This window comes from Rana temporaria, chromosome 4 (assembly GCF_905171775.1).
Source record: "Rana temporaria chromosome 4, aRanTem1.1, whole genome shotgun sequence".
NCBI lineage: Eukaryota > Metazoa > Chordata > Amphibia > Anura > Ranidae > Rana > Rana temporaria.
Window position 1 is genome coordinate 183701906 of NC_053492.1, and position 19949 is coordinate 183721854.

Consider the following 19949-nt stretch of genomic DNA (forward strand, 5'->3'; position numbering starts at 1 on the left):
CTGCACATCACTTTGCTTACCTATGCTCCCTAATCCACAGCTCACCTCTGTATTCTACGTTCACGTCTGTACCCTTTTATCCACAGCTCACCTCTGTCTCTCTTCCCCCCCTCCCCCACAACTTATCTCTGTACCCCTCTAGCCACAGCTCATTTCTGTATTCCCCATCCACCTCTGTACCCCCCCCCCTCCATCCATGTTCACCTCTATATCCTTCCGTCCACCTCTGTACATCCCCATGTCCACCTCTGGGTTCATCTCTGTAACCCCCCCTCCACCTCTGCACCCCCCCCCCCATGTCCACCTGTGTTTACCTCTGTACCCCCTCATATCCACCTCTGTGTTCACTTCTGTACCCCCCCATGTCCACCTCTCACTTCTGTTACCCCCCACCCATGTCCACCTCTGTACCAGCAATTCTCTGCAGTCTGCCCACATAAATCCCCTTCCCCTTCTCTCCACATTGTTCTTTCTTACCTGATCACACAGAGGACATGCATCACACAGCCAGAACCAGCACACAGCCAGAAAACTTCACTCAGCTGTGCGCTACACAGGTCTGCCAGGTGGGGGTGGGGTCCGGGGGAACACAGAGCGCCGTTCTCGCTCTGTCATTGACTGGCAGTGGGCGAAGCGGAATGAGCGGGCTCAAACACATGAAGCCCACGGCTCTCCTGTTATAATGTGGCTGCCTCTTGGGAGAGCGGGGGGGCGGGGGGATCGGCTGCACCTGCTACTCCGGGAAAACTGCGGGCTGCGCAGGGCTTAAGTGGCAGCTGCTTTAGGCCCCACAGCAATGACAAGGCACAGAGCAGCTTCCCCTTTTGCCCTGCGGTAAAGACGGCCCTGGGGATGGTTATGAGCCCTCTTTTCTCCCCCAGTCGTCTTCTAGGTCAGCCCAAAGATGGAGTTCCTCCCTTCAAACAGGAAACACTTAGTCTTTTAAGGCGGAGCCATCTCTTAAGGGCTGGCTGCGGCATGGGTCTCAGGCTACAGCAGGGAGATGGAAGTGTAAGCCTCTGAGCTGTGGGGGAGAGGTGTCCTTGCCGCATTCTACGTGAAGGAGGTCAGGTTTGAGGCCGTAGGCAACCCTCCTTTTGCTGTGAGTGGGAGGAAGGCGTCCACGATCCATCCCCGAGCCCAGGCATGGAGAGATGCATCGTCCTCTTTGGGAGCTCTGGCGGGGTGTGTACCTGCATCCGAAGGCTAGCTTGATCCGGATAACATGGCGTGTCATGTCCAGGGCGGGTTGACCTCATCGGGCGCCGGGTAGCTGGGCCAGCCCCTTAAAAACGCAGGGAGGATGGATGGCCGGCTAGTGCCATTACACGTGGTCGCGGCTGCAGGATGCCACAGAGATTCCAGGATGCAGGAGGAGGATGACCTCCCATCTGCCCAGATCTCCGGGAGGTGAAGGCACCAGCAGGACACAGGTAGGCGCCCGGGTGTGTCCCTTGTGTCCAGTATAGTGGGGGCAGCAGCTAGGTGGTGGTGGTGGTGGTCACTAGCTAGCTGGAGCTCAGCAGGGGGTTACTGGTGTCACCGGGTGTATACTGTATTCATGGTGTGGTGGAGTGTGCTTATTTCTCACTGCCATGGGGGTCCCTGTGTTTGTGTTTTTTTTTACTTCTGGCAGGTAAAACGGTTGAAAGACTCAAAGCCCACTCCCAGGAAGCGGTGTGCAAAATGTGCTACCAAGATGCCCTTGGAATACACAGAACCGCTATGTGAAGTGTGCATAGGCAGACTGGTTAAACAGTCAGATGCAATCTACACAAAAATGTTAGGATCCGTAAGGGATGACATGGCTTCTACCTTTTAACGATCTCAAAAAATAAATAAAATCCTACAGCTCCCTTCTGGAAGTTTCTCTCCCATAGCCTCACCAAGATCAGCCTCCTCAGGGTTGCAGGAGACTGAGGGAACGAGCGCGGTTTGCGAAATAACCACCGACAACTCTGATTTGGAGCAGGAAGATGGGGGGAGAAGAAAAAAGGGGCCCAAAGTATAAATTGTCCCTAAAAGATGTAGAGGACTTGGGGCTATATTCGATACATTGGCAATAGAGGAAGAAAAAGAACCTCCATCAAAACATGATTTAATGTACCAGGGTCTAAGGAAGAAAAAGTCCAAGGTATTCCCAGTCGATCAGGTGATGTCAGACGTCGTAAGGAATGAATGGGCAGGCTCGAAAAAGAAGCCCTTTGCAGCTAGCCACAAGAAGCAGTTCCCTTTCAATCATGATCCACAAGCTGTATGGAATACGAATCCCAAATTGGATGCTCCATTAGCTAGTCTCCAAGAAGTCCTAGTTGGCCTTTGAAGACATGGGTCATCTGAAGTATTGTATAGACGAGAGAAGTAATATTGTCCTGAAAAGAGCCTGTCGCTTGCCAACACTTGAGTGGCAAGAAACCTTGACTTTTGGCTTTGCCAACTTCAATACCATGTCAAAAATGGTATGCCTAAGGAAGAAACTCTGGCAGCGAGATTAGGGGGTCTAGCTGTGGCAGCCAGGCAGGCTATTTGGATGAAGACCTGGATCCAAGATGAGATTATGAAACCTCCCATTTTCCAGAGATCTTTTAATCGGAACAGGCTTGGACGGGAAGAAAACCTTCCAGACCAAAAGTCGCAAACCTTCACAAGAGTTTTTTTTCATGGACGAAGAGATCGTCCACAAGAAGATAAGATAATCCCAAGACGCACTGGACGGGGTCACAAGGGGAAGCCAAACCCCAAAACAATTATTACAGAACACCAGTAGGGGAAGGCTGGCTACCTTTCTACCTCCAATGGCAGAAGATGGCCATTGAATTTATCCTAGACCTCATCGTAAGGGGTTACTTCCTGGAATTTAACGGTCTTTCTCCAGAGAGATTTCCATTGACAAAACTTCCCAGGGATCCTGAAAAGGCAAGGGCTCTCCCACTGTTACAGGTAGAGATGGTAGACCAGAAGGCCCTAATTCCAGTCCCAGAGGAATAAAAACAAAAGGGTTTCTCCTCACATGTTTTTGTGATCAAAAAACCTTTCCGGAAAGTTTTGATTAATAAATCTAAAACCCCTGAATCAATCGATACAATACAAGAAATTCCGCATTGGAATCTGTATTCTGTCAAGAACATTCTTCAATCGGGGACCTTCATAGCGACCATGGCTCTCAGGGATGTCTATCTGCACATTCCCATACTAGAAAATTCCCAGAGATACCTGAGGTTGGTGGTGGAGATGGAGGGAAAGGACAATTGTTTCCAAAGCAAGGCTCTTCCTTTCAGCTATTGTCACCTAGGATATTTACCAAAGTCCTAGCAGAAGCCCTGGCCCCTCTGAGGTTGAAGAAAATGACGGTAGTGCCTTACCTAGACGAGCTGCTCTTCACGGCACAGTTGGAAATACAGCAGGTAAAAGATCTATCAGAAGCCCATTTAAGGCTGAAGTCGTTTTAAACATTGAAAAATCCAACCTGTGTCCTACCCAGAACATACGGCTTCTGGAATATCTGCTTAACTCCACAGAGCAGAAAATGTTCCTACTGGCAGAGAAAGTTCAGGGCCTTACCAGGAGAGAGTTCTATACAGAACAACCTCCCAATATCTATCAGAGTTGTCAGTTCTGGGTCTGATGAACTCAATACCAGAGGTTTAATGGGCTAATAAACATCATCTAAGGACTCTACAAACCTTTCTCCTAAAAGAACAAGAGGATCTAGACAGAACAATCTTACTTCCAACCTCTGTGAAGAGGTCGCTCTGGTAGAGGGACCACACAAATCTGAACCAGGGTCTGGTTTGGTCTTTCCCAACCTCACAGAAGTTGACCACAAACTTGAGCAGTTGGGGATGGGGAGCCCACCTAGCAGGTCAGCCTGCTCAGGGGAAGTGGTACCAGGAAGAAGCCCAGGCGTCTTCTTTTTATATCAAATAATTTTTATTTTGTTTTTTGTTATTGCTCCTTGTATACATAAATAGAAAAAGGGAAAGCTTTCCATTTACATTCCATTTAAAAAAAATACAAAAATCTTAATAGAATCTAACATTGTAATAATTATCTATTCCAAAGAGAAAGCGAGAAAAAGAAAAAAGGCCAATATCTCAACAACATTAAACATCGAACAGGACAATACAATAAACATACACCACTATCTAACATTCAAGTCTATTTCCTACCTCCATTTCCCCACTCCCCCCTCCTGTAAACACGGCTTCCCCGTTCTTCACTATGGCGCTGTCATCGATTGATTGTGCGTCCCTATATTAGGGAACACACAATGACGTCAGACCTACAGCCACACCCCCCTACAGTTGTAAACACACTTCAAGGAATACATAACCCCTTCAGCGCCCCCTTGTGGTTAACTCCCAAACTGCAACTGTCATTTTCACAATAAACAATGCATTTTAAATGCTTTTTTTGCTGTGAAAATGACAATGGTCCCAAAAATGTGTCAAAATTGTCAGAATCGCCGCCATTAGTAGTAAAAAATTTTATTTTTTTTTAATAAAAATACAATAAAACTATCCCCTATTTTGTAAACGCTATACATTTTGCTAAAAAAACCAATCGATAAACGCTTATTGCGATTTTTGTTTTTTTTAACCAAAAATAGGTAGAAGAATACGCATCGGCCTAAACTGAGGAAAAAAAATGTATATATGTTTTTGAGGGATATTTATTATAGCAAAAAAAGTAAAAAATATTGCATTTTTTTCAAAATTGTCGCTCTATTTTTGTTTATAGCGCAAAAAATAAAAACCGCAGAGGTGATCAAATACCACCAAAAGAAAGCTCTATTTGTGGGGAAAAAAGGACGCCAATTTTGTTTGGGAGCCACGTCGCACGACTGCGCAATTGTCAGTTAAAGCGACACAGTGCCGAATCACAAAAAGGGGCCTGGTCTTTTACCTGCATTTTGGTCCGGGTCTTAAGTGGTTAAATAATGTAGTGTACTTGGGAGGAGGTGAGTTTCCTGTAGGCATATTATTGAGGATGTGAATCTTGTCAAAGATGTAAAGATTGCTTCATGAGACTATTATATCCACTTGAGGGATTTTAAGACAATACCTTTATCAAGTTTAACTTCAGTTATAGCTAATTTAAATATTGTAGCTGTATCAGATATAAAGAGGTTGTCATGATTCAGATGTGATCAGAATTGTGTGGACTGCAACAGAGGGACAGGCAGAAGGGCGTATATATACATCCCTGCCTTCTAGCGGGTGGGGGGTCCGATCGGGGCCCCCCCGCTGCATGCGGCGGGCGGATTCCCTCGGGGAGCGATCCGGGACGACGGCGCGGCTATTAGTTTATAGCCGCTCCGTCGCGATCGCTCCCCCGAGCTGAAGAACGGGGAGGGCCGTATGTAAACACGGCTTCCCCGTGCTTCACTGTGGCGGCGTATCGATCGAGTGATCCTTTTTATAAGGGAGACTCGATCGATGACGTCAGTCCTACAGCCACACCCCCCTACAGTTGTAAACACACACTAGGTGAACCCTAACTCCTACAGCGCCCCCTGTGGTTAACTCCCAAACTGCAACTGTCATTTTCACAATAAACAATGCAATTTAAATGCATTTTTTGCTTTGAAAATGACAATGGTCCCAAAGATGTGTCAAAATTGTCCGAAGTGTCCGCCATAATGTCGCAGTCACGAAAAAAATCGCTGATCGCCGCCAATAGTATTAAAAAATAAATAATTAATAAAAATGCAATAAAACTATCCCCTATTTTGTAAACGCTATAAATTTTGCGCAAACCAATCGATAAACGCTTATTGCGATTTTTTTTTACCAAAAATAGGTAGAAGAATACGTATCGGCTTAAACTGAGGGAAAAAAAAATTGTTATGTATGTTTTTGGGGGATATTTATTATAACAAAAAGTAAAAAATATTGCATTTTTTTTCAAAATTGTCGCTCTACAGGGAGTGCCGAATTATTAGGCAAATGAGTATTTTGACCACATCATCCTCTTTATGCATGTTGTCTTACTCCAAGCTGTATAGGCTCGAAAGCCTACTACCAATTAAGCATATTAGGTGATGTGCATCTCTGTAATGAGAAGGTGTGTGGTCTAATGACATCAACACCCTATATCAGGTGTGGATAATTATTAGTCAACTTCCTTTCCTTTGGCAAAATGGGTCAAAAGAAGGACTTGACAGGCTCAGAAAAGTCAAAAATAGTGAGATATCTTGCAGAGGGATGCAGCACTCTTAAAATTGCAAAGCTTCTGCAGCGTGATCATCGAACAATCAAGCGTTTCATTCAAAATAGTCAACAGGGTCGCAACAAGCGTGTGGAAAAACCAAGGCACAAAATAACTGCCCATGAACTGAGAAAAGTCAAGCGTGCAGCTGCCAAGATGCCACTTGCCACCAGTTTGGCCATATTTCAGAGCTGCAACATCACTGGAGTGCCCAAAAGCACAAGGTGTGCAATACTCAGAGACATGGCCAAGGTAAGAAAGACTGAAAGACGACCACCACTGAACAAGACACACAAGCTGAAACGTCAAGACTGGGCCAAGAAATATCTCAAGACTGATTTTTCTAAGGTTTTATGGACTGATGAAATGAGAGTGAGTCTTGATGGGCCAGATGGATGGGCCCGTGGCTGGATTGGTAAAGGGCAGAGAGCTCCAGTCCGACTCAGACACCAGCAAGGTGGAGGTGGAGTACTGGTTTGGGCTGGTATCATCAAAGATGAGCTTGTGGGGCCTTTTCGGGTTGAGGATGGAGTCAAGCTCAACTCCCAGTCCTACTGCCAGTTTCTGGAAGACACCTTCTTCAAGCAGTGGTACAGGAAGAAGTCTGCATCCTTCAAGAAAAACATGATTTTCATGCAGGACAATGCTCCATCACACGCGTCCAAGTACTCCACAGCGTGGCTGGCAAAAAAGGGTATAAAAGAAGAAAAACTAATGACATGGCCTCCTAGTTCACCTGATCTGAACCCCATTGAGAACCTGTGGTCCATCATCAAATGTGAGATTTACAAGGAGGGAAAACAGAACACCTCTCTGAACAGTGTCTGGGAGGCTGTGGTTGCTGCTGCATGCAATGTTGATGGTGAACAGATCAAAACACTGACAGAATCCATGGATGGCAGGCTTTTGAGTGTCCTTGCAAAGAAAGGTGGCTATATTGGTCACTGATTTGTTTTTGTTTTGTTTTTGAATGTCAGAAGTGTATATTTGTGAATGTTGAGATGTTATATTGGTTTCACTGGTAAAAATAAATAATTGAAATGGGTATATATTTTTTAAGTTGCCTAATAATTATGCACAGTAATAGTCACCTGCACACACAGATATCCCCCTAAAATAGCTAAAACTAAAAACAAACTAAAAACTACTTCCAAAAATATTCAGCTTTGATATTAATGAGTTTTTTGGGTTCATTGAGAACATGGTTGTTGTTCAATAATAAAATGAATCCTCAAAAATACAACTTGCCTAATAATTCTGCACTCCCTGTATTTTTGTTTATAGCGCAAAAAATAAAAACCAAATCAAATACCACCAAAATAAAAACCAAATCAAATACCACCAAAAGAAAGCTCTATTTGTGGGGAAAAAAGGACGCCAATTTTGTTTGGGAGCCACGTCGCACGACCGCGCAATTGTCTGTTAAAGCGACGCAGTGCCGAATCGCAAAACCTGGCCTGGGCATTTAGCTGCAAAATGGTCCGGGGCTTAAGTGGTTAAGGATAGTGAAATAATATATTAAAATAACAACCTCCAAAAACACTCCAACCAACAGAAACCACAAATAACAGTAATAGACCAATATGTACAAGTAATAGGGACAAACCGGAATCACAACAGGGCCAGGCCAGGATCGTCAACGGGAGGTCAGCAGCTAGGGGAAAGGGAGCACAAACAGGACAAGGAGTGGATGGATGGATCACAGGGGGAACAGGTACAGAGCACAGGATTCCAGGTACAGGTTTCAGGTTCAGGGCGCAAGAAAGATATCAAGGCAAGGTCTCATTGTCACTGCCAGGTATTTATACACATCTCCTGCAATCAGGCTCAGGTGACGCCTGATCCCAAGAGATGTCGGCCCCACACTGCCAAGAACCCCCCGCTGGTGGACGCCAGTACTGCAGCCCAAGGATCACGTAATACCACCAGGGGAGAGCTCCCCTGGCAGTTCCAGATTGCCAGGAGACACCTGGTGGTGGACCACAGTACTGCACGCCAAATACCAGGCAGTATCTCTAGCGGGAGGAACCTTTCCTGACAGAGGTAGAGGTGAGCAGAATGAAGCAAAGTATCACAAAATCATCATCAGATTTTAACTTCAATTATTACCAATTTAGATATCCTAACCATATATAAAGGGATATAGGAAGGAGGAGTGAAGTAAATTTTACAAAGATAGACCAGAGTCCTAAGGAGAGCAGTAAAGTTAATACACAGATATCCAATAAAAAGGTGTACACACACTACTAACGAATACAAAGACAAACACACATACAAAGAAAAACAAACCGACATCACATTTTTAAAAAGGAAATAAAGATTAAATAAGTAATTAAAGATAAATTAATAGACATTAAAACATTCATTGGGGTTATATGATCAAAGAAGACCCCCCCCAAAAAAAACAGAGTCCACCCTGACCCATTTATTAAAGAACTCTATCCTTCCCTCTCAACTGTATCCCCTCTCCGACCCCCCCAACACCCAAAAGGAGTGGAGCAGGGAGGAGGAAAATGGAGAAAAAGAGAGAGGGAGGAAAAAGGATTTCCCCCTTCCCTTCCCTCCTCTCCCCTCCTCTCCCCCCCCCTCCAAAAAAAGGGGGAGGGCGGAGCAAACAAATTACAAGAAGCTATCTTAGAAAATTAATTTGGCCTTATATAGTCAGCCAGCCATTGAGAAGCTAACTCCGGTGATGTAAAAAAAAAAGTATTGTCCTTAGTCTTTACTCTTAATTTAGCTGGAAATAACATTGCATAAGTCAGTTTTTTTTTTGCCTCCGCTGTCGCTTTATCTCCATAAATCCTGCCCTTTGGCGCTGCACATTAGCTGAGAAATCCGGAAAAATAATTATTTTTTTACCATCCAATCTTATATCGCCTAGCTGTCTTGCTCTTTGCCGTATCAAATCTCTATTTTCATAATTCATCATCTTCAGGATAAAAGTTCTTGGTTTTAAATACTCTCCCTCAGCTGTAGACTGTGCAGCAACTCTATGTGCACGCTCTACTGCAAAGAGGGGGGAGAAATATTCTCCTCCCAAAACTTCTTTAAGCCATTTTTCTATGAATTCTACTGGCTTGTTGCCTTCCACCCGTTCTGGTAGCCCGACCACCCTAATATTGTTTCGTCTGGAGCAATTCTCCAAATCCTCAAACGAGATTCATATGATGATAATCGTGTTGATTTTTTTTCTGATTTCATAATTGTCTGTAGGGAGTCTTCAAGTATACTTATTCTTTCTTCCGCGCCTGATATTCTTTCTTTAATTGTATGTATATCTTGTCTTAGCAAGCCTATTTCTTCCCTCACTCCCTCTAGCTTTTGAGCCAAGATATTCACAGAAATATTGCATTTGTTTAATGGCTTTCATAATATCTGTTAACGTAGTTACATGCTCTGTATTAGGGCTATGTGGGATTCCTGTGGTAGTAGGTCCTCTTATTGGTTTGGTTGGCATATCATGGGAATCACTCTCTAAGTGAATTACTATTTATTTCTTCTGACAATGTTTCCTCTACCCCAGCTGCAATAGGCTGTAGGTCTTTATGTAAATCTCCGTCAGTATCCCGTTGTCCATGACTCAGACCCGCAGCAACCGATTTCACTTCTTCCCTTGGCAGAAAAACGGCAACAGCAGGGGTATGGGCAAACTATCCAAGCCGAGCTGTTAAATCCTGCTGTTTATTTTGAGATTTATTAGGCTACTTTTTATCTGTAGTGATTTGTGTAGTGCCATCATTGATGGTATGTTCTTCACTCCCCACATCCTTCCTTTTACTGTGTGTCATTCTTGCAAACTGGGATGCAGATGTGTTCACAATAGGCTCTCAATAGATCACTATCTCACCACTCTCACCAATCAATATCTTACTCCTTTATGGTGTATTTTAGATATTTTACCTTCACCTGGGGCCTCCCTGATTATATTTTAATAGGAAAACAGTCCAGGATATACTAAATATCACAGCAGCCCCATTGAAATTTTGTATTTGCCAAAAAAATGTGCAATCAGAGCCTAGAGATGTTCATAGTTCTCCAAGTGAAATGTCTTTCCTTTCGCACCTGTATGTATGTTAAAACAAATATATTTCAGTCAAGTGGAATTTATTGTTCCTGTTGTTAGTGCAGCCTATCCTCAGTATTATTTGTCCTGGACTATATAGACCAAATTGGGAGGCAATGATGGTCTATCTATATGCAGTCATTAACCACAAAGCACAGATCTAGGTCTATGGTCCAAAATCCCCTGGCTGTATGCTATTAAATGTTTACCTGGAGTCCTGATCAAACATGAGGCACCAGTCTGAAAGCCACCAGCCAAATTCAAATGGACCGCCTGGGAGCATGCGGAGAGCCTCACAAGGATCAGGGGACGCGGCAGGCACAGCACACGCGTCGGAATCGAAGGGAGCTGCCAGCCACACTTCACAAGCCGCGCACCGCCACGGACCAATTCAAATAGAGCGGATACACAGATATACAGATTTCCTGAGCCGAAGATCGAGAGCCGGGAGCCCAAATCCAAGCTGAGCACTAGCAGCGTTGATGGCCGTAATCTGTGGACTGAGAGCCGAGACCTTGTACACGATAACCCGATCCAGAGATAATCAGGGCTGTCTATCTTGGATCTATCTCAGGTGCCGCAACAGCCGTATCAGCTGTGTCCGCTGTAGTCCTCTGAGCCTGCCAGCATTCGAGTTCGCGACAATTAGCAGCGATTGCACTGTAGGTCAGTCGGCCAGTCCTGCTTTGCTGATTAAAGATTGCGGAAACTAGTATACTTACCGGTCTCTGTTCGTATCTATCCAGATATGCCGCAATGAGGCTAAGAACAAGGATAGAAAAAAACACGGATAGACGGTCAGTCAAGCATGGAGCTCTGTCTCCTGTGTCTTCTCACATCTCACGTCCTCTCACACAGACGTGCCACACCCCCCGCAGATAGGCGAGGGGGCCAGGCGTCTTTAAACTGGAGGGATCTTATGGCAATGGTCAAAGCCATAGAACACTTCCAAGACCGGCTAAGAAGTCATCACACCTTAATCCAGTCAGACATCGCCATGGTAATAGCCTATGTGAACAAACGGGGGCACGAGGAGCCACTCCTTAATCCACATCTTCAACTGGATCTGTCGATGGGCAAAAGGAAATCTACTGTCGCTGGGAGCGGTCCACCTAAAGGGGGGGGGGGGTAAACGGGTGACACAAACGGAAGAGATCTGTCAAGAGGAATGTGAATTATGAGTCAAGTGCCATGACACAGACCCAGGCTCTACTCTGTCGTTGTAGACTGTAAGTAAGGTAACTCAGGCTAAAGCATCGGGGGCATCTATCTACAATAAAAGTTTTTGGGTCACCCCAGTCTATTGCAGCTAATTTCAGTTTACAGTTGTTGGTTTTAACCACTTAACGCCCGCCCACTGTATATATACGTCCTGTTTTTAAAGATGGATATCTCCGTAACGGCAGCAGCTGCTGCCACAACTGAGGTATCCATCTTTACAGTGGGCGGCCGTGTAAACGATAACGGCGGTCTCCGCGGCGGATTCGCCGCAAGATCGCCGGTGGCGGGAGAGGCCCCCCCTCCCGCCGCTCTTCCGCGCCCTCCGCCGCTTACCGGAGCCGTCGGTAGCGGCGGAGATCGGGTGCTGCTGCCCAGTGTGTGAGGACTTGAGTGAGGGCAAGATGGCCCCCACCCGTCCTCATAGCTCTGCTGGGCGGAAGTGACGTCAAAACGTCAGTCCCGCCCAGCCTCTTAAAGAGACAATTTTTTTTAAATGACAAATTTTCCTTTTTTTTTTTTTTTTTTTTTTTTTTTTTGCTTTTATGTCTAAATATGAGATCTGAGGTCTTTTTGACCCCATATCTCATATTTAAGAGGACCTGTCATGCTTTTTTCTATTACAAGGGATGTTTACATTCCTTGTAATAGGAATAAAAGTGATAATTTTTTTTTTTTTTTTATTTCAGTGTAAAAAATAATAAAATCAATAAAAATAAATAAGAAAACCAAAAACATTTTTTTTTAAAGCGCCCCGTCCCGATGAGCTTGCGCGCAGAAGCGAACGCATACGCGAGTAGCGCCCGCATATGAAAACGGTATTCAAACCACACAAGTGAGGTATCGCAGCGATCGTTAGAGCGAGAGCAATAATTATAGCCCTAGAGCTACTCTGTAGCTCAAAAAATGCAACCTATAGAATTTTTTAAACGTTGCCTATCGAGATTTTTAAGGGTAAAAGTTTGACGCCATGCCACGAGCGGGCGCAATTTTAAAGCGTGACATGTTGGGTATCATTTTACTCGGCGTAACATTATCTTTCACAATATATAAAAAAATTGGGCCAAATTCATTGTCTTATTTTTTAATTAAAAAAAGTGCATTTTTTCCAAAAAAAGTGCGCTTGTAAGACCGCTACGCAAATACGGTGTTACAAAATGTATTGCGATGACCGTCATTTTATTCTCTAGGGTTAGAAAAAAATATATATAATGTTTGGGGGTTTTAAGTAATTTTCTAGGAAAAAAAACTGCTTTAGTCTTGTAAACACCGAATCTGAAAAACACCTTCTGTCCTTAAGTGGTTAAACCTTATAGATGGTGTGTACTACCCTCCCGGTACACCTAAGCATTCAGAGCCCCTGGTAAGCCTTTTGCATGAAGGTGACTGTGGCTGGATATCAACATTTATTTATTTATTTGTTTTGTCCAATTTTATCCATTTTGGTGTAAAACAGTTATTTAAGAAAATGTACCTAATATTCCTTTTTTACCTGCTATAGAAAAAATGTTTGATTCCTGCAGCTACTCATGACATATATTTGATTTGTTGGGCTTTACTTTTTTTTTTTAGTGCATTCCACAACAAAAGAATGACAGTGACTGTGGAGTTTTTGTCCTTCAGGTGAGCTCTGACTTATGATTTCCTTCGCACTATGTGATGTACTTTAATGATGAACAGATGAAATACATATGAGAACTGTTCTACCCGCCATACGATTTTGTTCAAGTTTTGAGATTTATTCAGCTCACACTGTACCACCCTGTCTGGCAGAGAAGACCTGATTTTTCTGCTGCATCTCAGTAATACAGGTCATCTCCCCAGCATGTGACTGGACAGTAAAATGAGACATAACAGGCTGCTAATATTTTGATATTCTGCTGTTATCTTATCCTAGTGTTATACGGCTTAAGATGCTTGTCCCTGTTCCATTCTCAGCTTTGCTGTAAATGGACTACCAAGGTATCATACTAAACCAAATGAAGGCACTTACCTTCTTGTATTTAAAAAAAACATTTAAGGGTGTGTTAATGAATGTAAGGTGTTTATTTTATATCTTTCTGGAGTTCAGATTTAAAGCACGTCTGTCATCTTACTTTGTATGCATGCGATAACAGATTTCGGCTCACGTTTTGAGTGAAAGTGCTTTCTTATTTCTGTGCATGTTTGTGCAATATATGTATACCTCATATATGCTCTGATTTCAGGCTTAGAATTTCTGTGTCATACATCATGGTACACAGAGCGGCTTTTAGTAATCCTTCGTAACAGGTTAATGCACCATGTACACTGGCAAAGTAACAGGAAGTTCTTTCATAAGGTATAACCCCTTCCCTATAAAAAAAATGGTATCAGTTTCTCTGTCAGTATCTGAAGGTGATGATCACTGTTGAGAGTCATGTAGAGAACTGCGCAACAGTGACGATCGCCTTTGGACACGGACAGAGAAACTAAAGACCTTCCTACAGGGAGATTTTTGTTACTTTGCCAGTGTCCATTCAACTGTATAGTGTAGGGTGGATAACCCTGTTCGTATTTGTTGTTGTGACTTCGATGAGTTTTGCCTGGGGGTATTGCAGCTGGACTGGTGATTCCCCCGAAAGCCCTGCTGACACCCCTGCAAAATCTACCTGTAAGGGTACATGCGGTGACAGGCATTTTACTGCAGTGCAAGGTCACACAAAAAATTATTGTTTCTTGTGTGTCCCATTTTCACTGCAATGCAGACATGCTGCATTTTATCACAGCATACTGTACAACAGCAAAGTGTGCCGCGCTGCTGTACAGTGACATGGTGTAATTCTGTAAACTTCAAATAACGTTTGTACCAAAAAAAGGGGGACGAGCTGTGTGTGATGCGCTGAATCTTGTACCACACTGCCCCCTACTACTGTCGGGAACAGACCGCTGCCAGAGAGGTTCAGGTGTGAACTGGTTCTAAGAGCCCAGTTCGACAACACCTGGCCCTGGCTTGCATAAATAAGACTTTATCCTGTCTTGGGCCAAGCTGCATGTTCCTGCTTTCACATTTCCGCAGTGGGAAAATGTCAGGCAACCACCTTTTTGTCTTTGTGGGAGTGGGCTCTTCGCCCAGAGGTGCTCAAGGAGATCAGTCAACAGTGGGACAAACCAGATGTGGACATTTTCTGTTCTACAATTTCCTCGGTGTCGGATTTACAGAATTAGAGCGGAGGGAATACTGGTTATTCGAATTTCCCCAGCATGGCCCAGGAGAACATGGTATTCTGACAATTTTGGTTTTATATTTTACTAAAACCTCAATTTGAACCTATTCCAGACCTTCCTTTGGTGCTTTTGATGCAGAAGGTTGTTTTTCCTGGTTGCCATTACTTTGGCTCATGGGGTTTCAAAACTGCCAGCCCTTTCTTATAAGGAGCCATTTCTCATGTTCAAGGGGCCATTTTCCCCCTCATGTTCTGTGCTTTGGGACATCCCAGTCTGTAAGGATTACTAAAGTTCTGTATCCCATGATGTATGCCAAGAAATGTATTTTACAAGTAAGCCAAAAGTCAATTTTTTTTTTCTTAAACGTGCTGCTTAAATTTTAGATGTAAACCTTACAGGGATAAAATTTACAAAATATACAAAGATAATAGGGTTATTGAGCATTTCGTTACACACTGACAAGAACGTTCAATGGACTACCACAGCGCTGTCAGTAGTTGTAGTTCCCTATTCACAGTACACTGTGACTGAGTGACATGGCTGTGTCTTTTTTTATTGTGGAAGCAGACACAGGGAGAAGATCCCTGGTCTACTGTCACAGCCGGGGATCTGTGCATGCATAACATGTTACATGTCCCACCCTGGATTTAGGTGTAATATGTTCTGAAAGGTGAACTTATCATTTTAAACTTGCTGCAGCAAGTTTAAAGATTGATCTAATTGAGGGCCCATGTATGTCAGCTTTCCTTTTTTAACTTTATTTCATTTATTTTTTACCTCCAATTATAGTATTGCAAGTGCCTCGCTCTTGAACAGCCTTTCCAGTTCTCCCAAGAAGACATGCCTCGTGTGCGGAAGCGGATATACAAAGAACTTTGCGAATGCAAACTTATGGATTAAACATCAAAGCTGCTCTTCTTTCTTGACCTTTTGGAAAAGTTCAAGCTCTACTTGAATTACTGAATACTTCCACAACTTTAAAACCATGATTTTAGAAGGGTGGATAACCCTCCATCGTTACCTCAGATGTTTAATTTTCTTGGGACATTAAAATGGTCAGCATCACATAGCTGACGCTGAAATATTTGTGGCTTCAGTTTGTTTTGTGTATTTAATATTTATTATGTAAGCATGAAAATATGCAGACGCATGCAGCAGTAAAACAGAACTGTAGTTTCAATGCACCTTTTGACTTGTAGATAAGTTACAAAGAAAGTTTTAATTTTAACGAAATGTATAAAATTAGCAGGTACATTTTCCTGTAAGCTCAAAAATCTGTATTTACTTGTAAATGTTATTCCTGTGGAAAAAAAATATCATGCATTACATATATTTTGACTAGACCTGTTATATTTACATTTTGTTCCATCTTTTATAGATATTTGCAACACTTGTTTGCAAACATGTATTTTAAGAGTTTTTTTCTTCTGCCTTATCCATAGTGCTCTTTCAGTTTATTTTTGTGTGACTAAATCTAATTTTCATATTTTTTCCCTATCAATGTTAATACAGATTAAAACAGGATCTGCAGGAAGTTTTTTTTTTTTTTTCCAAAACCGTTTTTTCTGATCGGCGTGTTTTATATTGTAATATATAAACATTTTGTTAAAATATATAAACGTTAAAAGTAGAGCTCAAGCCAAAACATTTTTTTTTAGTTTTGAATAGTGTAAAGAGTGAGTTAGGTGTTAATGAGCTTTGTCCAAGTTGATATTGTTCTGCATATTTTGTTCATCCTGGGCACCACCATTAAAAAAAAAAAAATGTTTTATTTATATAACTGTCAGGTTGTTGCCTGTGGCCATACTGAAGAGGTTTTCTCCCAAGTTGTGTTTGACATGAGGAAAGGAAGTGAGGGGAAATCTTTCCAACAGGGCAACAGAAAACTGTAAAAACCTGATGGTTCTAACCTCGCTTCCATTAGGAGTCTGTATTGCGGTCTAGTCAACCCAAAATGCAGTGGCCATAATGCCATAGGGGGGTTAATCAAGAAAATAAATTGGACCCACCCATAGCCCTGCCATTTAGAGTTTGGGTCACTAAAATTGGCTTGCTTTTTCTGTCTATACTGGTTTCATTTACATTTTCCACATGCAGCCTTTTTCTTGTTTGCTTGGTTCTTACCCATGTTGGATTGTCATTGTGGGATCCCATACCTCTTGGTCTGCTATGGGTTACTGTGTTTTTGGAGGCAAGGCTGCACTGCACCATTCAGGGCATAACCCTTTTACCAATTGTTGCTAATGTTTGAAAATCCAGGCATTTTAGGGATGTCACTTCAAATTCATGCCGTTATCTTAATTTCACTGTTCTTGACAACTATCAGGTGATAAGGAAGGCAATGCTACGCAGCTTAGGGACATAGAAGGTTGAACGTGTTAAAGTTTTAAAAATCAGGCCAATTTTAAAAACTTGCATTGTGAGGTAAGGAGATATTACAAATGGCCAACTGAGCTATTGAAAGTAAACTGGTTAACTGGACCAGAGTTGAGCCTCGTACACACGATCAGATTTCCATCGGATGGAATTTTGTGCGAAGGGCGCTGGCTGTGAACTTGGTATGCATATAGGCGGCGTAACTTTATCAGCCTACATACACAAAACTATATGGTTTTTCATCTCTTTATCGTCATTCTATGGGCAACTTCTGCTAATGTTGTGCTATGGTTAGCATTAGTTCGTAGCATGCGTGTTTCTGCTTTGGATTTTATTCCAACGGACTTGTGTACACACAATGGGATAATCCGACAAGACACATTTGTTGGACAGTTTTAAAGCATGCTATAAAACATTTGTTGTCGGATATTCTGACAACAATTGTCCGATAGAGTGTACAAATGGTCGAATTATCCAACAAAAAACCCTGCCATCGCACATTTGTTGTCAGAAAATCCGATTGTTTACTGGACTTAAGGGCGCCTTTGCATATTAGTGAAGGTTTCATGTATTTTGCCTCTTGAGCTGGCTTGGACAGCCGTCGTTGTAAACGGAGGTACACACACACCAATTTACCAATACGTTGAGTTATATGCAGGATGCTATATAGGTCTAGAGCTGTAGTCAATCGCTGTGGAACCCAGTCCCTGAGGACCCTTTGGGAGTATGCCCTTCATGATGGGGGGAAGCCTGGATTTGTATACAGTCCAGGGTTGTGCACCAGTAATAAAGGGATATTTGACCATTACTGTGTAAAACAGGGTTATGTTTGTAATGTATTCTCTTCACAATGCAAACCGTTCAAATTTGGTGCTAGAATTCAACCGCTCAGGTTGATGACCAGGTATGGTATTGCTTCACACCACTGGAAGCATACTTTTAACCACTTGCTTACTGGGCACATATACCCCCTTCCTGCCCAGGGAAAATTTCAGCTTTCAGCACTGTCATGCTTTGAATGAAAAGTGCGCATTCGTGCAACGTGGCTCCCAAACAAAATGGATGTTGTTTATTTTCCCCACAAATAGAGCTTTCTTTTGGTGGTATTTGATCACCTCTGCGTTTTTATTTTTTGTGCTATAAACTAAAGAGCAACAATTATGAAAAAAATACAATGTTTTTTGCTATAATAAATGTCCCAATTTTTTTTTTTTTTTTTTTTTTTTACAGTTTAGGCTGATACGTAGTCTACATATTTGGTAAAAAAAAAATGCAATAAGTGTATAGTGATTGGTTTGTGCAAAAGTTATAGCGGCTACAAAATAGGGGATAGAATTGTGATTTTTTTTTTTACTAGTAATGGCGGTTAGCTTGCGATTTTTGTCAGGACTGCGATATTATGGCGGACACTTTAGACACATTTTAGGCATGCCCTCCAGTGGCCGTAAAAAGACGGCCTCCCAGACCTGTAGAGCCACCTTGTGGCCGTCATTTGACAATACAGGTGAAACTCATTTGAATATCGTGCAAAAGTTGATTTATTTCACTAATGCAACTTAAAAGGTTAAATTAATATATGAGAGAGACTCATTACATGCAAAGCAAGATAGTGCAAGCCGTTATTTGTCATAATTGTGATGATTATAGCTCACAGCTCATGAAAACCCCAAATCTCAGAAAATTTGATTACGTGCAATCAATAAAACAAGGATTGTACATAGAACAATATCGAACCTCAGAAAAGTAGAAGCATGCATATGTACTTGATTTGGGCCCCTTTTGCAGCAATTACTGCCTCAATGCGGCGTGGCATGGAAGCTATTGGCCTGTGGAACTGCTGAGGTGTTATGGAAGACCAGGATGCTTCAATAGCGGTCTTCAGTGTTACTGCATTGTTCGGTCTCATCTTTCTCTTGGCAATTCTCAGGTCAGGCAAGTTTTCTGGCAAATCAAGCATATTAATCCCACGGTCATTGAACCAAATTTTGGTGCTTTTAGCAGTGTGGGCAGGTGCCAAGTCCTGCTGGAAAATGAAGTCGGCATCCCCATGGAGCAGTGGTCTCAAAGTACCGGCCCACGGACCAGTTATAAATGGCCCGCAGGCAGGGCGGAAGTGGGGGGAGCAAAGAGGAAAAAAAAAAAATTTTTTTTGTGAGCTGGCACCATTGGTATTACAAGTTATTACCACCAGATGTGAGCTGGCGCCATCTGGTGGTGGCCGTTGGTATTACAAGTTAAGCAGCAATTCTAATGTCATTTTTCACTATTTTCACTGCCATCTTCTTCCCTCTAATTAGAACCCCCAAACATTATATATATTTTTTATCCTAACACCCTAGAGAATAAAATGGCGATCGTTGCAATACTTTCTGTTACGCCGTATTTGTGCAGCGGTCTTACAAGCGCACTCTTTTGGGAAAAAAATTACACTTTTTTTAATAAAAAAAAAAAAAAAGACAACAGTAAAGTTATCCCCATTTTTTTTTAATATTATGAAAGATGTTACGCCGAGTAAATTCATACCCAACATGTCACGCTTCAAAATTGCGTCCGCTTGTGGAATGCTGACAAACTTTTTTACCCTTTAAAATCTTCATAGGCGACGTTTAAAAAAAATCTACAGGTTGCATGTTTTAAGTTACAGAGGAGGTGCTAGAATTATTGCTCTCGCTCTACCAATCGCGGCGATACCTCACATGTGTGGTTTGAACACCGTTTTCATATGCGGGCGCTGCTCGCGTATGTGTTCGGTTCTGCGCGCAAGCTCGTCGGGACGGGGTGCGTTTTCTGGCTCCTAACTTTTTTAGCTGGCTCCTAGATTCCAAGCAAATTTGTCAAACCCTGACTTACACCAGTGCTGGTGGTAATAATGCGCTCGCTGACACCAGTACTGTTG

At 42.7% G+C, this 19949-nt stretch overlaps 1 protein-coding gene across 2 annotated transcripts in view; it reads left to right on the forward strand.

The window, feature by feature from the left end:
- SENP5 (SUMO specific peptidase 5) overlaps positions 1 to 16211 on the forward strand; it is a 52236-nt gene extending 36025 nt beyond the window's left edge. For both annotated transcript variants that reach the window (XM_040349469.1, XM_040349468.1), the window contains 2 exons: positions 13064 to 13114; positions 15467 to 16211. In XM_040349469.1, coding sequence (XP_040205403.1) covers positions 13064 to 13114; positions 15467 to 15577 — 162 coding nt within the window. In that variant the 3' untranslated portion in view covers positions 15578 to 16211. The remainder of the gene's footprint in view (positions 1 to 13063; positions 13115 to 15466) is intronic.
- Positions 16212 to 19949: the final 3738 nt, after the last annotated feature.